This window comes from Macaca fascicularis, chromosome 1, assembly GCF_037993035.2.
Source record: "Macaca fascicularis isolate 582-1 chromosome 1, T2T-MFA8v1.1".
Taxonomy (NCBI): domain Eukaryota; kingdom Metazoa; phylum Chordata; class Mammalia; order Primates; family Cercopithecidae; genus Macaca; species Macaca fascicularis.
The window spans coordinates 28,139,775-28,161,678 of record NC_088375.1 but is presented as its reverse complement, the minus strand read 5'-3'; the positions used below and the strand labels follow the sequence as shown (position 1 = coordinate 28,161,678).

The window sequence follows — 21,904 nt, the reverse complement described above, 5'->3', positions numbered from 1 at the left end:
CACATGAACAAGACACACTATATGGTTCTAATCACCATTGCCTATATTTTCCTTTGACTGAACGCCAAGAGCTTCGGCTTTTGAAAATAGCAGCACACGGCCAGGTGTGGTGGCTCACACCTGTAATCCCAGAACTTTGGAGGCCGAGGCAGGCGAATCACCTGAGGTCAAGAGTTCAAGACCAGCCTGGCCAACATGGTGAAACCTCATCTCTACTAAAAATAAAAAAAATTAGCCAGGTGTGGTGGTGGGTGCCTGTAGTTGGGCTACTTAGGAGACTGAGGCAGGAGAATCGCTTGAATCTGGGAGGCGGAGGTTGCAATGAGCAGAAATCACGCCACTGCACTCCAGCCTGGGCAATAAGAGTGATACTCCGTCTCACAAATAAAAATAAAAACAGCGGCACACAACATCTTACTTACATTCAACTAAATCAATATTAGTAACATGAGAAACTGTCATCTGTAACTTATTAAAGATGTAAAAATTTACTAAAATTTCATTTAGGATACTTAGAGACTATAGGATGTTTTTTCCTTTAGTAACCTCACCTTCTTTGTGGTTCTTAGAAGGCTAAAACTATGACATTTCTTATATAATACTGAATATGAAAAGGCATCTTTCTCCAGTTTCCACTAGAACAGAATTAAAACAAAATCAAATTACTTTTCTTTTTCTTTCTTTTTTTTTTTTTTTGAGACGGAGTCTCGCTCTGTCGCCAGGGCTGGAGTGCAGTGGCGCAATCTTGGCTCACTGCAAGATCCGCCTCGCAGGTTCACGCCATTCTCCTGCCTCAGTCTCCCGAGTAGCTGGGACTACAGGCACCCACCACTACGCCTGGCTAATTTTTTGTATTTTTAGTAGAGACAGGGTTTCACTGTGTTAGCCAGGATGGTCGTGATCTCCTGACCTCGTAATCCGCCTGCCTTGGCCTCCCAAAACACTGAGATTACAGGCGTGAGCCACCGTGCCTGGCCTCAAATTTCTATTGAGGTACCTAGTACTTGTACCTTATAATATGAATTATTCATATAAAAGGCTACAAAGGCATAAAAATGTTCCTCTGGCAAACTTATGTTACAGAGAATAAAATATGCTACAAACCAAGGCTTAGTTTAATCTTAAATAAAATCTCTGTTACCTCCCTTAATGACCTGATTAATGGAAACCTGGAAGTTCTGGTTATCAGCTCCTGATGGCATTCATTTAGGTAGTTAATTAATAAAGACAACCCTTTAAGTCTAACAGCATATGGTCCAACAACAATTACAAGAATCACAAGAACAACCACAAGTCTCTTTCTTAAACACTCAACAGTTAATTAAAAACCACAATCAAGCATTTCCGCTTTAATAAACTGTTACATAAACATTCTGATGTTGTGGTTTACCCTGGCCTAATGAGGCATTTTGATTGATTTCTAGTGTAACAGAGAAAGATACAAAATCGAGTCATTAACACAGCATTCCCTTGCAAAAAAAGACAAACCAGTATGATTAAAGCAATGTTGAAAGGGCTGAAAACCCTGAAGTTGGATATAATTTTTTGCCCTCTTATCTGTCTGCAAAGTCCATGTAATTCATTACATGTGTTAGTTCATTTTAAAAATACTCCATGGTATTTTTTTCTCTTTTAAAAAATGCCAATGGTTGACACCAAGGAAACATATATTAAACCATCTCATAAGAATATAATTGAAAAAAAAGAAAAGAGAAAATATTTCAAATTTCCAAGACAGTGGATCTGCTTAAATTATTCATAAGCTTTTAAAAACTAAACTAGATCCTCTTACTCTGACGAAAGCTAAAGTGAGAACTAGACTTCAATCCTATAGGACCGTGTCAGATATCAAAAACTTTAATGGAAAGAACATAGACATGGTGTTAGAATAACAGTTTTGGGCAAATCATTCAGATATTTACTTTGCTGGATCCTGAAAGATGAATAAAAAACTTCCAAACATTAAATAGCTGAGGGTTTAGCAGCAAAGACTAAAATGTAAATAAATAATGCAAGATCTGCTCTAATGGCACACGAACAAGGTTAACTAGTAGGGCAGAGTTAAGGAAGACGTCACTGAAGAGCAGACACCTGAATTAGCACAAAAGAGGAATAAATACAGCACTGAATGGGGTTGTTTTGAGGCTTAAATTATGATATATACATAAAAGCCCCTGGAATAGCTGGCAATAAACATTAATTAAATCATACTCCTTGTTCAATTTCCCCAACTCACCGAGCATATGAATAGTCTAAGCTGGCCTGATCAATTCGGTTCCTGAGAATTCCAATGTCAGCTGACACCATGTCATCTAAAGCCTGCAACTCCTTCTGGATCCGCTTTAGTTTCATGGTTTCTGCCTGAGTTCTTTTGGATCTAGAAAATCAGGTATGTGAGTGGGAAAGTAAGAACATTTTAAAACCATGGGTTCATATACAATGTAAGCGAAAAAGCAAGATACTGTATATATGTTTATAATTTATGTTTTAAAAGTTAGAAAAAACTCAGGAAAATTGAAATAAAATAAATGCTGGTTAACATTTGAGTTTTTGAAATTTTATATTTGCATGTTGCATAAACAAAGTAACAAGACTAAAAAAAACTCAGCAAATAGTTCATTTGTAGATACTCATTCTGTAAAGAGAACAAACACTAAAAGAATATATCTGTATTCCCTTTACATTGAAACATTCAACAGAGCTTTCCAAATTTCTAGTCTTTAATTCTTCCTCTTCCTAAGCCCATTTTCATTTGTCTGATACTTACCTGCCATTAAGAACAGACAGATGCCTATACTAAACCACACCTCTTTATACATCTGAGAACATCCATTTAGTTTTAACTTTCTTGGGACCCATTTCCCCAAACTTTTATTGCTTTGATTCTTGTTCTCTAGGAAAACTACTAGTTCCCCAAATTCTTTATGGAGTTGAACACCAAAACACTCATTTTCCTTATTTAAAAGCACATCCAACCTCATCATTTCTTAATCCCCTCTCCCAAGTACAATATATACTTAAGAAATGGAACAAGCAAATAAAAAAGCAACCCTTTAATCATGATTTCACTCATTTCAAATTTTCACACACACTGTGAATGAAGAAGAAAAATCCCCACATAAGTCCACTATGTTACACAGCACATTCTCTAGATTTCTACTCTTAGGCATTTACCCTTCCTTTCTGCCTACAAAAGTTCACTTAACGTCAAGTACTTCACTGTCCTTTTATTAATAGTTCAAACATGATGCATTTCCCTACACTTCTGTTTATACTGGTGCTTTCTGTCTAAAATCAAAAACACTTATAAGAAGAACTGCCGAGCCTGTACATGTTTTTGTAAAACCACAGAAAACAGCCTTCCCATCTCTTAGAAATCAAAGACTACTAAAATGCTTTATTTTTAAATAATCACTTACAAAAAAAAAAAACAAAAAGAAGGTACTACTCTTTTATCTGCTGGTTTTTTCCCTTGAAACATAGTAACTCAGTGAGTTGCATATTTCCTGTGCTTCAAGAAAGATAAAGGTGTACCAGTAGTAGAAAAAGAAAAATCATGATTTCTCAAATATACTCACGCCTCTGGTAGACAAAATTCTAAACTACTCTTATACCTATCACCCTCTTCCCTCTTCTCCTGCCCCTACACATACTCTAGCTTCAAGCAGTAACAGTTTGACAGACTTTTCTGGAAGTCTAAAAAGAAAATGTCACTAAATATTTCCTTGCATTTATTTTTCACTATTCACAACCATTGATTTATTGACTAAGTTTAGTTTCCTAAGGGCACAGGAGATTAGACAGAAACTACAAACTCAGCAAGAGTGGTGAGGGATGGGAAGAATGATTCCATTGGGAATGTTGTTGTATAGGGCTGGTACAATGCAGTAAATGTGAAGGGGCTGCTGATAGACACTGGAAGGTGAAAGAAAAATTGAATCTCACACAGTGCTCAGAATAACGACCCTGAGTCATCAATAAAAAGTTAAACTATATCATGTATCTTCTACTTGTGGAGGCGGAACACATTATTTAAGAAAACGCCCATAGGAAATACACTTAAGATTCATGGGAGTATGTCACTTATGTAGAAAACCTTATTCCTCTACACATCAAATGATTAAGGCCTCCCTACATAAAAATTAAAACTTGCATTTGTTGCTAATTTACATATACTGATAGCTATTTACTGCTTCCCTTATGATTGTGTAGATGGCTAAAACTGGAAGCACTAATGAAGGTCTTTAAGTTATAACTGCAACTATATTTACAAATTTAATATGCTCTATGCTTAAAAAGTTCTCCTTAATAAATTATAATTGGAATTTCAGTATCACTTATAAAGCATAATTTGTTTACTTAAAAGTAATGGTCGAAGAAAAAATATCAGTTTATTAAAAGAGACGTGGGAAAATAAATATAACACATAACAGAACAGGTTACAGGTTACAAACAGCCTCTCCTGGTTCAGGTGCCTCACCTTTCTGCAATAGTTTTAGCCAAAAGAGCTTTTTTACGTTTATTTTTCTCTTCCATTAGCCGTTGTTCTTGTTGGAGGACTTCCCAACGAGATTTTTCTTGCCTAGGGGGCAAAAAAAGCATAAAAATGAGTTTATGAAAGAAAAAGAAACTGCTACCCTATCCCACACCTTACCAGTCTCAGTCCCCTAAGTATAAAATTTAATCAAGAAGATTTATGTATATGTTCTTTCAAAAGTCCTCTTAAAAGAAACCCACCTGCAGTTCATTATTTTGTTCTAATGGGAACAAAGACTACGATCTAAAGTAAAGAGGCTTACATAAATTGGACCTCTGAAATCCGTAATATGTACATAATCTAGGAACCCACAAACTAGAAGCCAGAATACTGTGCATGTGTTTAGGAGTACAAAGAAATTTGTGTAAGTTAATTATGTATTATATGCAGAATGGAGATTAATAAAAATTGGTCTGTAGCCGATGTCATATTACTTATACCTTTTAGAGTTTTCTATAAAGTCTCCACCACGTTAACATGCTTCAGACAATAACCAATGTTTATTTCACACGTTAATATTTTCTTTCAATTTGTTCACTTTTTCCCAACTCTTAGACTTGATTTTTGTCTTTTTTTTTCCTTTTTGTGCAGAACAGGGTCTTGCTGTATTACCCAGGCAGGTCTCGAACTCTAGGCTCAAGCTGTCCTCCTGCCTCTGCCTCCCTAAGTGCTGGGATTATAGGTGTAAGCCACTGTCCCAGCCCAACTCAGACATTTTTAAACGAAGTAAAACACTAAGAGCTAAGACTGGAATGCTGGGCTAACGAAAAAAAATTCAAAGATCTGAAAACATGTACTGTCTTACAATCTGTCCAATTCTAAAATAAATATATTAAAATTTCCCATAAAGTCATGAGCTTGATGCCAACTCGGCAAAACTATTTATTCCTATTACTGTCACTTCTTACAGCCACTATACCACATGTATCTATTCCCAAATCTAGTAACCACTTCCAAAATTGTCCCTGTCGCTCCATTCCTACACCTTAGTGTTGGGACTGGTCATTTCTCACTTTTACTATTGCAGGCATCTCTTCACTAGGCACCTTAGTTCCACAGCTCACCCTGCACTCTCTCCCATATGATCTATAACACTGACACCTGGAATTTCTCTAACCATTATTTTGATTGAGGCCTTTAGCCCTCAGAGAGCTTCATGGTATCTTGCTGCATTAGTGAATTTGCTAGGCAGGCATCTCCGATCCTTTCTCATTTCTTTAATTCTCTACTTATTCATCCCCTGCTTCTGCTTCCTCATTTCTGTTTTCCTTTTTTTTTTTTTTTTTTTTTTAGACAGTCTCGCTCTGTTGCCCAGGCTGGAGTGCAGTGGCACGATCTCAGCTCACTGCAACCTCCACCTCCCAGGTTCAAGCAATTCTTGTGCCTCAGTCTCCCAAGTAGCTGGGACTACAGGCACGCACGACCACGCCCAGCTAATTTTTTTTGTATTTTTGGTAGAGACGGGGTTTCCCCATGTTGGCCAAGATGCGCCCGCCTCAGCCTCCCAAAGTGCTAGAATTATAGGTGTGGGCCACCGCGTCTGTCCTCCTTCCTCATTTATTTAATTCTCTACTGTTCTCTGGCTCATCCTTTGCCATCTCTCCGAGAGAAATGAGGTAGCATCTCTGAACATTCTCTAGGACACAGCTTTCCTTTCTCCTCCTTAAAACCTCAAAATTTCTCCTTTACGTGAATGGTTTAGGTTACATGTCTTTTATGAAAATTCTTCCAAGTATCTAAAAAAAGAATGTTTCCCTATGACATCTAATCTGAATTGTCCAGCTCAATGTAAACTTACCTCCTATTTGTCTCAGGTCTTTGTTGGTAAACTACACTTAGAGACACTTTAATGTATGCACTTGTTCAATGTAGATTTCATAAATTCATGTGGTTTTATAACTCTTGTCAAAATGATTTCTTAGTTGTAAACCCCTAGTGGACAGGAAACATTTTAAATTCACAGGATAGAATCTGGATCAGCAGAGATTAAAAAGATGTCAGAGATTAGAAAAAAAAAAAAAGATACTTTGAAAAGAACTCAGAAAAGAGAAAACAGAGATAAAAGTCATTCCTTCTCCTCTGTGAGTGATAAATCAGCAGGAAACAAAGAAATAGAGTATATATTAAAACACAAGCTATCAAATAAAAATTCTAAGAATTTGCAAATCAAAAAATAGCATCTTCCACAAGAGCAGTGTAGCTAAATTATGAAGGTTGTTTCTAATACAAAGACAGTAAAGAATAAATAAAAAGAAACCTAATGATGAACTGAGTTTTATCATTAGTCCCCTAAATTTCCTACACTCTCTCCTTTGACCATCCCTTTATGTCTCTCCACAAGTTCCAATTTCTGGGCCAATGGAAATAGTCTGGAAGATGAAGAAAGGGGTCAATTTGGGGAGAGGCACTATGCATATAATAACTGCTTCTGAGCCAAGATCGCGCCATTGCACTCCAGCCTGGGCAACAGAGCGAGACTCTGTCTCAAAAGAAAAAAAAGAACAGAAAAAAAAAAAAAAAAAAGAACTGCTTCTGCTGAGTGTAAAAGGCATAAACTTCGGATCCAGACAGACTCATATGTAAATCTCAGCTCTACTATTTACTAGCAGTGTATTAGCTTTAGGAAGGTATCATCTTTTCTGAGTCCCAGATACCTCATCTATAAAGTTTAAATAATAAACATGCATTTTAAGGCTGTTATGAAGACTCAATAACATAAAACATACAGAATGACTAACAGCATCCAGCTTATATTTAGGTGGTAGCTGTTTTTCAATAGTTTAAACATCACATTTCTAGGATTGAATATAAAAGAGAGAAAATGTTAAAATAAACAAGTTACATTTCCTTAAAGCCCACTGGGAAAAAACGGTTTAGATGAAAAGTCTCATGGACTTTTCATATAGACTTACTAACAATTCCACTTTCTTTTTCTCCAGTTTGCAGTCTGGCTTTGGAGGTAGAATCTCAATATTGTTGTGACCATCATGGGAATTCTCAAGTCCCAGTTCCTTTGGCTGACTTTCAAGGCCCTGTGGTTGTCCATCACCAACAGGAGAGGTGAGAGGGAAATGACTCGGAAGAGCAGGGGAAGAAAAAGGTGGTTTTTGAATGTTAACTCTCTGTTTTGGTGCTGAAAGCAGCTGCTCTGGAAGTAATGAGGTTGATCCATCTTGAAGTCCAAGTTTTTGGCTTTGCTCTGTAAGAGCTTTTTCTCGCTGAAGTTGTTGTCGACTTTTCTTCGCGGGGAGACGTCGCTGTGGTTCAAATGGATCTATGTAAAAGAAAAGAGAGGAAAATTCCTTTGTGTGAGCAGCAAATAATTATAATTCCTCTAAGAAAATAAAAAATTAACATTACAGTTTGATAATTCTAGTGGTTCTCCTACCCCATTCTCTATCTTGAAAGTCTAGGGGAAAAACAGGCATCTTCCTGTAGAGTTTCAACAGTTTTTAGATCATAATATTAATATTTAACAGAAACTGCCCCATCTCTTAATTTATCTTCAGAGAAGTCCATCAGTGAGTTAGGCCTTAGGTCACAAAGTGAGGTTTCTTTTTCAACTTGATTTCCTAATTGTCAAAAGAAATCAACTAATTTTGACCAAATCAGGGAGATGACTGAATTATCTGGTTTTAAATTTGATTTATGGTTCTGTCTGCTCTCCTGAACAAAATGGTGGTTGCATTTTCAAATGGGATTACCCTCTCTTAAATTTTAACAGCTTTTAGGGCAATTTGGTACATATGTGATACATATTCAGATGCTATAACAGAAATGTAGTTGAGTGAAGTCTCTTATTTCTAGGAATGCTAGTTAACCTTAAACTGTTTTCTTTCATCCTACAGAACAATCCAAGGTTGTACTCCCCAGAGCCTAGTCACGCTCTAATCAATGCATTCAAACTACTTTTAATAGTAGCCTGGGCAAAGCGACAGAAGATAAAACAACTGGGGGGAAATATCTTTAAAATTATAAATAATAATACTTCTATTACACTTTTTGGACTGTCCATGCCAGTGTAAACATTTTAGGGCAGACAACTGGAGAATCTGACTCACATTCATACTATATTTAATAAGATCTATAAATAGCATTCTCTCTTAAATGCCTGGGAAGTGAAATTATGAGTTTTTGTAAACGAACAACTCAAATGGGACATTCAAATTTGGCATATTGACTTTTGAAGCAAAACAAGATTATTCGAATTTCCCAAAGTATAGTTAAAAGCTCTAGAGTCACAATTCCAGCTTTGCTTCTGCCCAGTTCACTGACCTCAGGTAAGTCAATTATTTATTCAATATCTTAGTTTCCTCATCTATCAAGCTGGTTGAAAATTAACCTGCTCTGATGCATGAAATTGGTCTAAGAATAAATGAGATACGTACAGAAAACATTTTTTAAAAGACTGAGGTACTATCAAAAGCAAATGTTATTGTTGACTTTAGCCAGAAACCCAAAGTATCCTCCTGTACCTTGCAACAGGAACACATTCTTGGCTCTGATCTTTATTCATACCGTCAAAAAACGTCACTTAGCCTGCTTACCTCCCTGTTGAACTCATTAGCTGAATTATTAATAGTTCCTCTGAAATTCAGGCAGTCACTTCTATTTTATTTCGCATTTTTACAGAACCTACCTATAAGACTGAAAATGCTAATTTTAAACAATAAACAATAAGCAAATCAGGCCACTTAAACACAGAACATACTGTTTCCCACACTGTGTATTAGGGGCTGCAAATATCAAGGAGACTGGTGAACTGAGAAGCACAAGTCTGGTAGTAAGGGGGCAACTCATAGTCACCTTTAGTCAATTGCTATCATTAAAAAATTTAGGTCAGCATAGCCAGATATTTTGATTTTTATGATTACAATTTAGACTTTTATGTAAAATATCTTGATTTTTAAATGTAGGGAACTGTCTCAATCAGGAAAATCTAGATTATGCTGCAGGGGCAAATCTTAGTGGTTTTAAACCACAAAGGTTTATTTTTCATTAATGACATGTGCCAACTAAAGGCTAACAGAGTGGTTCTGCTGATTAGTCTCTCAGGGCTCTAGGCTGACTGTACAGTCAGTATTCAGTGTTGCTGGCCACCACAACACGGGGAGAAAAGAGAGGTCAGAAAGGTCTTGCTACAGCAATTAAGTGCTCTGACCCCATAGTGGCGTAACACTTCTGCTCACAATTCAATGGCTCACCTAGTACATGGACCTACCCCCAAACAAAGGCAACAGTTATAGCTGGCTTACCAAATAACACGATGATTATCACCATTATTAACTTAAAATAAATGTAAAGATTGGATAAATGAAAGAGATAGAGAAGGAAGAAAGGAAGGAATGAAAGAGGGAGGGAGGGAAGAAGGGAAAGAAAGGCAGGCAGGCAGGAAGAAAGGAGGAAAAAAAGAAAGAAGGGGGAAGGACGCAGGCAAAGCCGAAAAGCTGCATACATTTTTGGGTTAAATTAAGCCAATGGACTACCAGTTTGTGATATATGCTCCATATCCCTTATTTAAGCCCTGCTCCCCCAACCCCAGAAAACTATCATTTGAATCGTATGTTGATTATTCTCTTTCTTCTCTAATAGACATGTTGCATCTATGAATATTTCTAAAAAGTATTTACTTAGTTGTCCAACTTTATAAAAAGGGTTTTGTGCTGTACATCTGTTTTACTTAATATCACACTGTCAATAGTCATTCATATTGTCTATGTTGCAGCAGTCATTAATTTTGTTGTATAACATTTCATTGTGTGAGTAAACCAGAGTCTACTGATCTTCTTCCACTGATAGACATTTAGGTTGGTTACAGGTTTTTGCTTTTGTAAATTTTCAATACTGTGTCTCTTATTTTACATGTACAAGAATTTGCTTTGGATATTATCTCAGAACTATTGAGTCACAAAGTATAACTTTAGAAGAAACGTGAAAATGCTTTCCAAAGTGTACTCCCTCTAGTAATGTGTAAGATCCTGTGGATGTACTTTCTCTTCAATATACAATACTGTCAGATGTTTTAATTTCTGTCAATCAAATGGGTGTAAAATAGTACCTCACTGTGTTCTTGATTTGTAATTCTCTGCTCCTTGGTGGTGATGAGCATCTCTTCATAGTTCCTTTTCTAGGAAATATCTATTCATGTCTTTTGTTGACTTTTCTTTTGGCTTGCACTTTTTTATATATCAGCAGAAAACAATTAGAAAATACAATTAAAGAGAATATATTTCAATACCAGAAATTATCAGTTATCTAGGAACAAATCTAACAAAAAGATGTTTAATACCTCTATAGGGAAAACTATAAAATTTACTGAGAATTTAAACAAGTACTAAATAAATGGAGACATATACCATGTTAGTGGTAATGTTAATATGAAGATGAAATTGATCTAAAGAGTCAATGCAATTACAATCAAAATTCCTAATGGGTTTTCCGTTAAATTTGGTAAAATTATTAAAATTTTTATATGAAAAGATAGAAGGTCAGGAATAGTGGCCAGGTGCAGTGGCTCACACCTGTAACTACTATACTAATTATAGTAAGAAACCAATTTCTTAAGACACGGAAATGTTCACTATTAAAAAAAGGTTCACATGTTTGAATATATTAAAATTAAGGCCCAGCATGGTGGCTCATGCCTGTAATCCCAGCACTTTGGGAGGCTGAGGGAGGAGAACTGCTTGAACCCAGGAGTTTCAGACCAACCTAGGCAAAATAGCAAGATTCTATCGCTACAAACAAAAAAAAAAAAAAAAAAAAAAAAAGAAGAAGAAGGAAGGAAGAAGAAAGAGAGAGAGAGAGAAAGAAAGAAAACTAGTGTGGTGTGATGGCACATAGCTGTAATCCCAGCTACTTGGGAGGCTGAGGCAGGAGGATCGCTTGATCCCAGGAGTTCAAGGTTATAGTGAGCTATGATCGCGCTACTGCACTCCAGCCTGGGCAACAGAGAGCCAGTCTCAAAAAATAAAATATTTTGTTCATCATAAAGATAAAAGTGAAAAGACAACTTAAAAACTGGGAGAAGATATTCATAATGTAACTGGCAAAGAATCAGTATGAAGAATAACTCTTCTGAATAAACAATTTATTTAACTAAAAATTGACAGCATGTGGCTGTACTGTTTTCTTCCAATTTTTCATTATGAAATAGATCATACATCAAATATATGCATGTGTTACACTCATAAACACAGTCTTCCAACCTATATGATTAAAAAAAAGTTTAAGAACTAAAATATGACTGCAGTAGAAGTAACTACTGTTTAACGATAGACATAACCCTCCTTCTAGAAGGTAAGAGAGAATTTATGTCCTGTCCCCCAAGTTGTATGACTTGCTTTTGGTAAATAAAATATAAGTAGGAGTGTCACATGTCATTTACTGGTGAAAAGATTTAATTGCCAATGTTCAATTTTCAATCTTCTTTTCTTCCTACCATGGTAAACTCCTACAAGACAGCACCAAAAGATGGAGTGACTGTGAAACACAGTCACCTGCCAAACCCACATTAAACATGAAACTAGAGTGAAAACCAAATCTTTATTTTAAACAATTGACATATTAGGGCTATTTGTTACTTTAGCTTAACTTGCCTTAACCTGATTTCATAAATTACCAATACCTCTGAATTTTCCTCTCCCTGATCACATTCCCACGCATCCCCACTATATACAATCATACGTCACTTAACAATGGGCTACATTCTGAGAAATGTGTTGTTAGGCAATTTTGTCCTTGTGCAAACATCAGAGAGTGTATTTACACAAACCTAGATGGTACAGCCTACTATATACTTAGGCTATATGGTACAGCCTTTTGCTCATAAGCTCCAAACCTGTACAGTATGTCACTATACTGAAGAAAACACAGAAAAAGTGCCGTAAAAACAGGGTGTTATAATAATATTACCAGGCCACCACTGTACATGTGGTCCACTGATAACTGAAATACTGTTATTGAGTGTGTGACTGTATATATTATACATACAGCTAGCTGATCCTTGATATATGAGGATAACTGGTTCCAGGATCCCCATGTATACCAAAATCTGTGCATACTCAAGCCCCACAGTTGGCACTGTGAAAACCACATATACCAAAAGTTAGCCCTCCATATACTCAGGTTTCGCATCCCCCAAATACTGTATTTTTAAAATGCACATTTGTAAGTGAACCGCCACAGTTCAAACCTGTGTTGTTCAAGGGCCAAGTGTAATCACATATACTGTATTAACAAACATGTTAATGCATGTGGTTACAGTTAATACTAATATATTCCCACCAGCTGTACAGTAGTAGCCCACTAGATGAGTATACTACAATTTATTTACCCATTCCCTTGTTAATGAACACTTTGGTTGTTTCCAACTTCTTAATATTACAAACAAGACTATTAACAACGTTCTTGACCATGTTCCTCAATGCACATACAGGGGTCTCCAGAGTACTACTGTCCTTATTTTGCTGGCAACCAACTCCATCTTCTTAGATTATTCAATAAATGTTTAAGGATAGAGAACAGCTAGAAATGGCTTTAAAATTAAAGGGCCAAATCCTCTAATTTTACAAATAAGGAATCCAAGGGGAAAAGATTTAGAGGAAGAGCTGAAAGTTCTGTATTTGTATACCCCTAGCACTGTGTTTAGCTAGGGGTATACAAGGATGTTAAGATATTTTCCATCCTCGAGGTGGTCACGGACTAGTGATTTGGTTTCCACACTCTACAGTGGGCCTTGAAGTTCAGGCCCTTACCATCCTCTATCTACCCCCAGTTGCAAAGATATTTCAAAATATACTTCTACATAATTAATATAATGTGTAATTTTGATTTTTAGATTAAGTCGTCTTTACCCTGGAAAATGCGCCTCTGCTAACACACAATCTTTGTGAAATCTTCCCAAGCTCCATTCAATCTCCGGCAGAGTGAGGTTCCTCTTGTCTCTGAAGCAAGCTTTTGCAATATCTACTATCACATAACTTTGTGATTTGTCTCCTCATGAGTCTACTGGAGTCAGACCAGAGGCCAGGGCACTTGTACTCTGTACATCAGAGTATGTGAATGGATGTTGAAACACAGAGCAAAAGAATTCGAGCATATAAAGCAACACAGAGTCAGTTAACCATACAGCGTAGCATAACCTTTTTGACAGAGTTTTTAAAGTCTCCTGGACCAGTCAAAATGTCCCCAATCGATATAATCTACATTGGTCCTATCTTACTAATTTACTTCTTTTCCCACTTGTCCGCCCTAGATTATTCTCACATTTATGCTAAAAATGCACAAGCTACCAGAGCAACAACTAACTTCCCCACAAACGCTAATAAAAGGTTTACTTCATTTTCTACCAAAATAAAGTATTTGAATTAAGGTACCAAGAGCGGTGTACACTTCTTACAGAAATTGTGTGTACTACCAGTATAACCACACAGATCACTGCAAAATTTCAACCACAAGTGCAGTGCAATCAATATTACTAAGTTTTCCACCAACAATCAGCAAACTTAATTCCTTCATTAAAAAAAAAAATATATATATATATATATATAGTACAAGCCCATTCAATGCTTACTCTAAAAAAGCCAGAGAGAGAAGAACAAGATTAGCTTACTCCAAAGTAAGACTGTATGTATATAAACATATAAAGTCTTCACATCTACCCTCTCAAAGACCCTTTTGGTTTGCTGATTCTCAAAAATTGGAAAGAACTGCAAAAATCATCTGGCAACCAGAAGCGAATGCAACACTCCAGATGAATTGTGAAAAGTACCAAATTTTTGCCTTTATTCAGACGCCTGTGCTCATTTTTTCCAATCTTCTGCTTTTGCAAATTCACCACAATTCTAATATGATGTGCGCCCCTCCTCCTTCCCTTACCCTGACCCTGACCCTCCAACTGTCGATTCCTGCAGCAATCCTCCCTAAGGAAGACACACAGGCTGTAGGCTCACTTCCTCTCCCAAGTCCCATTCCTTTCACGCGAGTCAAATCCCTACAGTGGATTCCTGGACCGTTTTTCCTAAAAGAAGATCCCAGTCCTCTGGCTTGCCCCTCCCGTCGTGACTTCCAGTAAGTCCACCTCTCAAACCCCCTCAAACCAGTCCACGTACTTACAGCGCCTTCCGCTAACACAAACGTAGCCACTTCCACGCCCCCTTCCCCCGCCAAAGCTGCATCCCCGCCCCTTCCCTTTAAGGACCAAGAATTAAAACACTGTAAACCCATCTTGTTACCTTTAGTTTGCTTTAGTCTCCTCAGTTCCTCTTCAGAGAAGCCTGCCCAACCTTGCGCCATTGGCCCGGGCCACCGGCACCCCCAAAAGTGCCCAAATCTCGGAGCCGCGACTGCCAACACTGCTGTCCAGCGCATCCGGGTTTTTCCTCGGCCGCGGCCAATCAGTGCGTCGGGCTCCAAACACAAGGCCCTCTCTCGGCGGCCTCAGGGTCCGGCTTTCTTCCAGGCTGCCTTCAGCAGTGCCTGACAAACTGCCTAAGGAAACGTTGCCACGCAGACATTTCGTTTCTCCCAGGCTTGCCTTTGCGCTCGTTCTCTCTCTCGTTTCTCACTGTTGCAGGTTAATCGCTTCGGGAGCTAAGGGGGGAAATGGCGATGGGGATGAGAGTGGAGATAAACAGGTATTTGGGAAGGAGCTACGAGTCGGTGGCGGAAACGGGAGATCAGAGTGCCTTTTGGGTCCTGTACCTGCAGGGCGGGAGCGGTGCTCTCTGTGGCTCTTAGTTTGCCCTGAAATCGTTGTGTTTTGCTGGGAGTGTGCACAGCGCTGGAGGCATCCTTCAGATTGACTCAGGAAATGATCAGATTTAGGAATTTGATGATGAAGAAACATTTAAAAGGGGTGGGGTATAATTAACGAAAAGGGAACAGGCATAACCAGGTCTCTCGCAGGCCGGAGCGCCTCCCAGATTTCTTTTGCTTTGGGTTGTTTCCTTTGTGAATAATTATAATATATAACTTTCCTACTAAAGGATTGCTTTTTCTTTTTTTCCTTCTTTTTTTTTTTTTTTGAGACGGAGTTTCGCTCTTGTTGCACAAGCTGGAATGCGATGGGACGATCTCGACTCACTGCAACCTCTGCCTCCCGAGTAGCTGGGATTACTGGCGCCCGCCACCACACCCGGCTAATTTTTTGTATTTTTAGTAGACACGGGGTTTCACCATGTTAGCCAGGCTGATCTCGAACTCTTGACCTTAGGCGATCCGCCCGCCTCGGCCTTCCAAAGTGTTGGGATTACAGGCGTGAGCCACCGCGCCCAGCCAGGATTTCTTAAATGTCTCCCCTTTAAATCTATTTTTCAGAGAAGACATTATAAAATGTCGGCACTGGGGGATGAGAAGGCATTTCTTAGGATCCTGCCTGGAGTCCTAATACCGTAGTTCGGGTTCTGCCTTGGACACTAACCTGAGACCCCATTTCCTCATTTGAAGTAGGGTTGCAAAGATTAAAAGATGCAAGCGTTGTCAAAATACACATAGATAAGGATGATTTAAGAGATACCTAGTTATACTATTTTTCATGCTTCTCTTTCACTATTTTTGCAGTGAGAACAACAAAACACTTCATCTTGGCTTACGTTTTAAAATACTTTGGCTTTAGTGTGTTGATATTTTTAAGCAAAATGAAAGAAAGGAGTAAAGTACAAAATAAAACACGTCAAGAAAAGTTGAAAGGAGTACTTCAGATTTAGTAAGGGATCAGAAAGTGAAGGATGTTTGGAATTTCCCATGTAAATCTGAGCTTTTAAACTTAAAGTGGTTTCTGAAATTTGGGGATGCTGCAGATGCGTCATTTTAAATGTGTACTCAGTTTTCATAACATTAAACAATTAAAATGCCATCCAAGAGGACTGGAGGAGACAGTTGCCTCCAGTTTCTGAACATAAGACTAAGTATATTCAAGTTATAGATTATCTAGCTCCAAAGTAGTAGACGGGGATCAGTGGCAATCTGGTAGTTAATTCAGTTTCCCATTTGCAGGCAACCACCATCTAGTTCATCTAATAACAATAAACCACCTTGTGTGCCCCATGTTGAATTTTACACATAAATGTTCTTTAGTTCACTCTGGGGGAATTTCAAAAATTATCCGTAATCTTAATAGAGATGTAAATTAGGATATTTTAAAAGGTTTTGCATTGGCCGTCAATGAGAACCAAAGCAAAAGTGACATGTAGTAAATGATAATAAAATCCGTCTGTATAAAGTTATAATTTCCAGTTTGCTAGGTTCTAAATCTCCTGTTTGTTGTTTCTGTTGGCTCTCCCTCATGGTGGCTAGTTTCTTCAAATGATGTGTAATATTTAAGTGGGAATTTATCTTCAAAATTCTTTGTTCTGCAGAAGTCTTCTCTTCCCTGGGTTGAGGAAGTGTCTCTACAGATTGGTTTTATTGATCCTAAAGTTTCAGTTGTGTTAAACCAGATTTAAGGTAATTTTTTCAGCTTCTACTGTAAATTTGGTTCTTGGGTTCCACCCCCATATATGATACAGGACTCAGGTCTCAGTGTTTTGTAATTGTCTTTATTTATATACAAATTATACACAACTTTATTTTCAACAATCTTGTCTTCAAATAAGTGAAGGAGACCCAATCCCTAGGATCTATATTTAGTTAGAATCCCCCTTTCTACATCTCTGTAGCTTTCTTTTAAGATCTATGATGTATTTTTTTATTATGTAAATAAAAACATGTTATATGTTTTTATGTAAACAAAAAACAATAATAGTAATATTACTCACAGATAGCAAGCTTCCTTACTGCTTTTCCAAAGCAACAGTCTTAAGGTTTTGTGTTTTTTTTTGTTTGTTTCTTTTGTTTTAAAGACAGGATCTCACCCTGTTACCTAGGCTGGAGTGCAGTGGTGTGATCTTGGCTCACTGCAACCTCTGTCTCCAGGACTCAAGCGATCCTCCCATTTCTTTGTCTCCGGAGTAGCTGGGGCTATAGGTGCCCACTACCACGCATGGATAACTTTTTTAAATTATTATTATTATTATACTTTAAGTTCTAGGGTACATGTGCATAACGTGCAGGTTTGTTACATATGTATACTTGTGCCATGTTGGTGTGCTGCACCCATCAACTTGTCAGCACCCATCAACTGGATAACTTTTATATTTTTATTTTTTTGTAGAGATGAGGTTTTGCCATGTTGCTCAGGCTGGTCTCCAACTCCTGAGCTCAAGCGGTCTGCCCAGCTGGGCCTCCCACTTGCTGGGATCACAGGCATGACCCACTGTGCCTGGAGTTTTTCTAATCCTCTCTGATCACATGGTCTATCTTTTCTAGACTCTCAGCTTTATTTCAGCAATCTTGTCTTCAAATTATGTGTAAGAATCCCAATCCCCAGGACCTGTATCTAGGTAGAGACTCCCCCTTTCTACATCTTCTTTGCTTTCTTTTAGGCTCTGTGATATATATTTTTTGTTTACATAAATAAGAACATGTTATACAGTATTTAGCATCTTTATGTGTTTATGGAAGGGGACCACCTATGACAATTTAGACAATAATCTCCAGCTGATTCTGCATCAGAGCGACTAGAGTAAAAATGAAGACTGATTGTGTCTGTAGCCTGGTCAAAGCTGGTAAAATGTCTTCCCAGCACACTTTGAATAAAATCTGTTTCTGCATGATCCTACATGATCTCACCCCGTCTACCTCTCTTATGTGATCATTAGGCTGTCTTTCCCTTTACTCTGCACTCCCTATAATCCAGCCAAATTGGCATTCGTTGGGGTTTTGGAATACACCAGACTTTCTTTTCTACTACCCTCTACTACCTACCCAGGGCTTTCCCAAATGCTGTTCTTTAATTATTATCTTTCCCTTGTCTGGCCGATTCTTCCTGCTTTTTTACGTTTTGGCCTAAAATATTCACATAGACATTCTATGACCACCCTATCTGAGTAGCACCCGCCCACTTCTATGTTCTTTGTAACTTTTACAGCACTAATTAAAGTTTCTCATCTCCTCCGTCTACAGACTGAGCTCCCTGCTTTACCAGCATTTATCCTCGAGTGTAAAGTGACCCATCCAATTCCCTTTTATATACTGCCAGTTGCCTCTCTTCCTTTCCTGTCCCCGCTCCTTTGCCTGACTCTTCATTTCTACCTACGTCTTGGGGATATAGGACTGCCTTTCTGACCCTTATGCCCTCCTTACCCAGGATCTGTAAATAAAAATCTTTGAACTTCCTATTGTGGTTGTGTATTGAATTTGTGCCTTCCATCTGGAGAACATGGGGCTACCCCAGACCAAGTTTTGCCCTGGAGAAACACAGGTTGGACTCCCAGTGCCAGAGCAGTGGTCAGAAAGGCATAGAGTGGATGTGGGTCAGACAAGAGCCACAGGGGTGTCTGCCAGTATAAACAAGATCCCCCTGTGAGGGACCCCCTGGTTGTGGGTCAGACAACTAGGATGACCACCAGGTAAAAGAAGTATCCCATGAAAGGCACTCTGGAAACACCCATATCTAGTTCCCCTTCATTTCCTGTAAGATTAGGGTTGCTATGGTACTACAACCCCGGTTTAGCTCTGGGCTCTCAGTAAGTCTTGCACACCTGTCAGATTTATTTTACATAGTTAATAACATGATGCTATTATAGTGTTATTTTTACTTTCAATTTTTAATTATTTATACCTGCTACAGTCTTAATTTTGGTATACCTCACAAGATTCATATTCTGGAACTTAATCTCCATGTAACAGTATTAAGAGGTGGGGCCTTTAGAAAGTAATTTGATCATGAGGTCAGGGCTGTCATGTATGGGATTAGTGTCCTTATAAAAGAAGTTTGAGGGAGTCGGCTTGCCCCTTCTATGTGAATATGCAGCAACAAGATTCCATCTATGAAGCAGAGAGCAAACTGTTACCAGACACCAAATCTGCCAACACCTCGGTCTTGGACTCCCCAGCCTCTAGAACCGAACAATAAATTTCTGTTATTTTTAAATTACCTAATCTAAGGTATTTTGTTATAGTAGTCAAATGAGCTAAGACAATATAGAAATAAAATGGACTCATTGATCTTGTATCCTCTAACCACAATAAACACATTTATTAGTTGTAATAGCATTTTTTGGTGGATTTCATTGGATTGTCTGCATAGACAGTCATGTCTGCAAATAAACAGTTTTACATCTTGTTTTCTAATGTGGTTGCTTTGCTTTTTATTTCCTTTTTTGCCTTATTGCACTGGCTAGACCCACCAGTAAAATGTGGAATTAAAAAAAGCGACATTGTATACCCTGACTTGATTCTGATCACAAGGGAAAAAACATGAAGCCTTTCACCATTAAGCATGATGTCAACTTTAGGTCTTCATTAATGCCTTTTAACAGCTTATAAAATTCCTTTCTGGTTCTAGTTTTCTGAGAACCTTTCTCAGAATGGATAGTGGATTTTGGTGCATGCTTTTTTGGAGTCTATTGAGATGATCCTATGATTTTTCTCTTTCAGATTGTTAATATAGTCAATTGCATTGAGTGGCCAGTGTTACACTAATCTTGTATTTCTGGGATAAACTCCATTTAGACGTGATATATTATCCTTTTTATATGTTGGATTTAATTGTTAATATATTTTACTTAGAAATTCTACATAGGTTCATGAGGGACATCTGTCTGTAGTTCTGTTTTTTGTAAAGTCTTTGTCTGATTTGGGATCAGGGTAATATTCTGACACAATGAGTTCAGAAATAGTCTCTCAAATTTTTTGGCCAACTGTGTGCCACTAATATTCATTATATACTTGATAGAATTTACCAGTGAAGTCATTTGGAGTTTCCTTTGTGGGAAAGTTTTTAACTTCAAATTTAATAACTTTAATAGATACAGGGCTTTTCACATAATCTTCATGACTTTGGTGTTTTTTCTCTCAAGATACTTGTCCATTTTATCTAAGCTTTTCAATGCATTGGCATAAAGTTGTTTATAATACTCTTTTATTGGGCAGTAAAGAGTTAACTTAGCGGGCTTGGGATGCTCAAACCCTGCACTTGCCAAAGACTAGCCTTTGCCTGGCTCCTAGGAGATAAGCTCCAAGAGTTTAGAATATCCCACCTAATAAGATCATCTTTATATACATGGGGCTTCTGGCCTTACCAGATAGTTTATGCTAACAACGTGATTTGGTAAATGACTGTTTTTGTTTGTTTGTCTTCCTGAGCCATGCTGTATCAGTTTAATGTCTGGGAGGGCTGGAGATTGGGTAGCTAAAGTCAGTTATATGAGTGCTCTCTGCCTATGTGATTGACCCCTAATAAGAACACTGCATGTCGAAGTGAGCTTCCTGGTTAGCAATCAACACTTCGTATGCATTGTCACACATAATTGCTGGGAGAATTAAGTGCTGTCCACACAAACATACTAGGAAAGGACAGCTATAAGCTCACACTTGATTTCTCATAGACAGCTATAAGCTCACACTTGATTTCCCTATGTGTCTTTTGCCTTTGCTGATTTTAATCTGAATCCTTTCATTGCAATAAACTGTAAATGTGAGTATGACTGCTTTTCTCAGTTCTATGAGTCTTTCTGGCAAACCATCAAACCTGAGGGTGGCATGGAGACCTCTTTAATATCTGTAGACTTTGTAGTGATTTCACTTCTCTACTGATATTGGTAATTTGTGTCTTCTCTCTTTAAAATTTTTTTTGTCACTGTCATTAGAGGTTTATCAGTTTTCTTAATTTTTCTTCAATAAACTTTTGGTTTTGTTGAACTTTTCTATTGTTTATTGGTTTTCTATTTTGTTGATTTCTGTTCTAATCTTTACTGTTGTATTTCTTCTGCTTTCTTTGGATTTCATTTGCTCTTCTTTTCCTAGTTTCTTAGGGTGGAAACTGAGTTCATTAATTTAAAACTTTTCTTCCTTTCTAAATAAGTGCTTAATGCAATAAAATTTTCCCTAAGTATCACTGTAGCAGTATCCCATGAATTTTGATATGCTGTGTTTTTATTTTCATTCAATTCAAAATTCATTTTTATTTCCTCTTGATTTTTTGATTCATGGATTATTTGAGATTTTGTTATTTAGTTTCCAAATGTTGTGGAGATTTTCTGGAGACCTTTCTCTTATTGATTCCTATTTTTAGTTCCATGTCATCAAAATTTAATTTGTATAATTTAAATCCTTTTAAATTTATTAAGACTTCTTAAATGTCTTGGCTGGACGCGGTGGCTCACACCTGTAATCCCAGCACTTCGGGAGGCCGAGGCAGGCGGATCACGAGGTCAGGAGATCGAGACCATCCTGGCTAACACGATGAAACCCTGTCTCTACTAAAAATATAAAAAATTAGCCGGGCGTGGTGGTGGGCACCTATAGTCCCAGCTACTGGAGAGG

General features: G+C 37.7%; 1 protein-coding gene across 17 annotated transcripts in view; it reads right to left on the bottom strand.

Annotated features, from left to right (window-relative positions):
• GORAB (golgin, RAB6 interacting) overlaps nt 1-21,904 on the bottom strand; it is a 440,445-nt gene that overhangs the window by 77,430 nt on the left and 341,111 nt on the right. For 2 of the 17 annotated variants that reach the window (XM_074026175.1, XM_045392604.2), the window contains exons 1-4: nt 14,773-14,928; nt 7,454-7,811; nt 4,481-4,582; nt 2,237-2,377 (exon numbers count right to left, since the gene is read on the bottom strand). In XM_074026175.1, coding sequence (XP_073882276.1) covers nt 2,237-2,377; nt 4,481-4,582; nt 7,454-7,811; nt 14,773-14,908 — 737 coding nt within the window. In that variant the 5' untranslated portion in view covers nt 14,909-14,928. Of the gene's footprint in view, nt 1-2,236; nt 2,378-4,480; nt 4,583-6,335; nt 6,470-7,449; nt 7,812-10,595; nt 10,714-13,392; nt 14,929-21,904 lie in introns of those variants that run through there. The other 15 variants (XM_045392609.2, XM_065523850.1, XM_074026217.1 and 12 more) reach the window with 14 other exon arrangements.